This window comes from Crocodylus porosus, unplaced genomic scaffold (assembly GCF_001723895.1).
Source record: "Crocodylus porosus isolate Cpor-Errol unplaced genomic scaffold, CroPor_comp1, whole genome shotgun sequence".
Taxonomy (NCBI): Eukaryota; Metazoa; Chordata; order Crocodylia; family Crocodylidae; genus Crocodylus; species Crocodylus porosus.
Window position 1 is genome coordinate 1347608 of NW_017728904.1, and position 2740 is coordinate 1350347.

Sequence of the window (2740 nt, forward strand, 5' to 3'; positions counted from 1 at the left end):
GCCGGGAGAGGGGCCTCTTCCTTCCCGCAGGGGCTGGCGGGCGGCCAGGGCAGGCGCCGGGGGCAGGAAGCCTGTTGACAAACATGTTGTTGGTCCCAGTTCCTCTGGGCGCTGAAATGCCCGGGCCGGGGGGTGCAGAGGCCACAGCTGCAACGGGCCTGGGGCTGGCGGGCAGGTCAGTGCGGTGCCCCCCACGCACACCGGGGCAGATTGGCTTTGCTTGCCTGCTCCGGGGGGGCAGCCCAGGCGATTCCCCGGCCGGGAGAGCAGGAGACAGGCTGTCTGCCCCCCGGGGCTCTTGGGGAGCCAGGAGGGGCCCAGGCTGAGCTGGCCTGGAGTTTATGAGGTGTCAAACCAGGCACATCAGCCCTCTCCTCCATCCTGTAAAGTTCCCAGGGGCAGAGTCCGGCAGGATGCACCTCTTCCCCTTTTCCACCCTCCGGGGCCGGGCACGGGGGTGCTGGCTGCAGGTCGTCGGCACTGTGCCCCTGTGCTGACTGCCCCGCTCTGCGCCAGGTTCTTGTGGGATGACTACGTGGTGGAGGTGCGGCTCAATGACTACCTGGACGTCATCTGCCCGCACTACGAGGAGGGCAGCACAGGCGCCCATGCCATGGAGCGCTACACGCTGTACCTGGTGGAGCGTGAGGAGTTTGTTACCTGCAAGCCACACTCCAAGGACCAGGTGCGCTGGGAGTGCAACAAGCCAACGGCGCTACACGGCCCTGAGCGCTTCTCGGAGAAGTTCCAGCGCTTCACACCCTTCACGCTGGGCAAGGAGTTCAAGGAGGGGCACAGCTACTACTACATCTGTGAGTGCCCAGGGGCCTGGCAGGGCTGGGACGGGAAGGGTCTGCAGGGCGCACTGCGCTGCCCTGACCCAGCTCCCTGGTCTGTGGTCCCTCTGACCTGTGTCTCTCCTCTCCAGCAAAGCCCATACACCACCATGGGGACACCTGCCTGAAGCTGAAGGTGACTGTGGTTGGCAAAGCCAGTGAGTATCTCCGGGTGCTGGGTCCTGCTGCCCCCCTGCTGCCAGTTCAGCCCCTGCATCTCTTCCCCTCCCCCAACCCCTCTCACCCTCTGTGACCCCCAGGTGCCAAGCATCCGGGGACAGGAAGCCTGAGTCACAGCCCTGGCTGTGCCCTTGCAGGCAGCTGCATTGTCCACCCACCCGCTGAGTCAGACCCCCGCCATGGCCCCTGGCCAGCCTGGGGGCGAGGGGTGGGGGTCTCTGTAGTACACCAAGTGCCTGCCCCTGGAGCAAGGGACGGGATGGGCAGATGCTGGAATGAGACCTGGCTGTTGCAGGCTGCCCTTCACCTGCATCTCTGCATTTGCTTTCCAGGTCAAACGCCGCCCAGCCCCATCCCCACGGAGCGGAGCGGGATCCTGGCAGGTATGGTTCTGGGGCAGATGGGTCTGCAGAGATGGGGCAGCCACAGAGGGGGGAGGTGGTGCCAGAAGCTGCTATGGGCTGGAGGGTGGGCATGCAATTGTGGCAGTAGCTACAGGCAGCATGGGGCTCACACCGCTCCTGGACCCTGTCCCCCGCAGACGACCCAGCGCAGCACGTCCTGCGGAGTGTGGACCAGAACGCAGCGATGCGCAGGAGCAGCTCCGTTGCCCTCCTCAGCCTCCTCCTTCCCCTTCTGGTGCTGCCTGGCCTGTGAGGCCCAGCCTGGCCCGGCCACATGGACTGAGTGGCAGGACAGCGGAGGACAGAGTCGGCGGGACAGAGGGGCAGGCCCGGCATAGTAGCCGACCTCCTGTGCCCATGGAGCACGGGTGTGTGGCTCATGCACACCCATGCCTAGCCAGTGATCCTCCCGCACGTGGTGGCAGCTGAGAACTTGTCAGTATTAGGGGTCTGGGGACCCGAAGCTGAGCTGGCAGCTTGTACTTCAGCCCTGCAGGGAGCAGTGGGACCTGGGCAGGGATACATTTGCTCCCCTGCCAAAAAATGGAGATGGCAAGCACTTCCTCCTTCCACTGTATAGTGCCTGTGGGCTGGACTGGGGACCTAGAGGAGCCACCTCTGACTGTACAGCATGGATATGTCCTGCAGGCAGGGCATGCACAGCTGGGCATGGCCTGGGGCCTGGCCCTTATGCTGGGGCTCAGCCATGCTGGTGGTGGCCTGGCCTTGCTGGAGCAGGACCTCTGGAAGCGGTGACCTTGGCTTGAGACTGGAGCGGGTCCTGGGAGTGAACCTGGAGCCATGGGAGGGGGGCAGCGCCGGGGCAGTGCCCCCAGCCCTGGAGCACCAGCATCTGCCAGCCCCGCAGGCACCGAGGACATGCAGCGTCGGGGGCTGCTAAGAGCATCTCTCCACCCCCCTTGTCCCACAGCAGCCTGAGCCTGGAGCACAGGACTGTGACCCTCCCTCCTCAGCCCTTTCCCCTTCTTCATCTGTGCAGCTTCCTTCCTCCTCTGGGAGTTTTTATACGTTTTGTTTAGAATAAATAACAGAAAAGAGCGGGCTGGTGATGTGGGCAGGGAGGGGAGCCTGGTGCGGTGTGCTGGGCGCAGGGGCCATAGCTGCAGGGATCAGCGCTGCTGCCTGCTCCTCACCTGCCTTGGGCTGCAGCCACTGCCGCAGGCGGCTGGGCACGGGGACGGCGGGGGCGCCGCGGGGCGTGGGGCAGAGGCTCTAGGCTCTCCGCCCAGGGCCAGGCTCTGTACACGGCGTGTTTGCGGAGGGCGGGGGCGGCGCAGCCCGGGCCTGAAGGCGGGGCGG

General features: G+C 65.5%; 1 protein-coding gene across 1 annotated transcript in view; it reads left to right on the plus strand.

Moving 5' to 3' along the window:
* The window catches only part of EFNA1 (ephrin A1), a 5523-nt gene extending 3044 nt beyond the window's left edge, over positions 1-2479 (plus strand). The window contains exons 2-5 of the mRNA XM_019556728.1: positions 390-812; positions 929-994; positions 1349-1399; positions 1558-2479. Of these exons, the coding sequence (XP_019412273.1) occupies positions 390-812; positions 929-994; positions 1349-1399; positions 1558-1673 (656 nt within the window). The 3' untranslated portion in view covers positions 1674-2479. The remainder of the gene's footprint in view (positions 1-389; positions 813-928; positions 995-1348; positions 1400-1557) is intronic.
* The last annotated feature ends 261 nt before the right edge of the window (positions 2480-2740 follow it).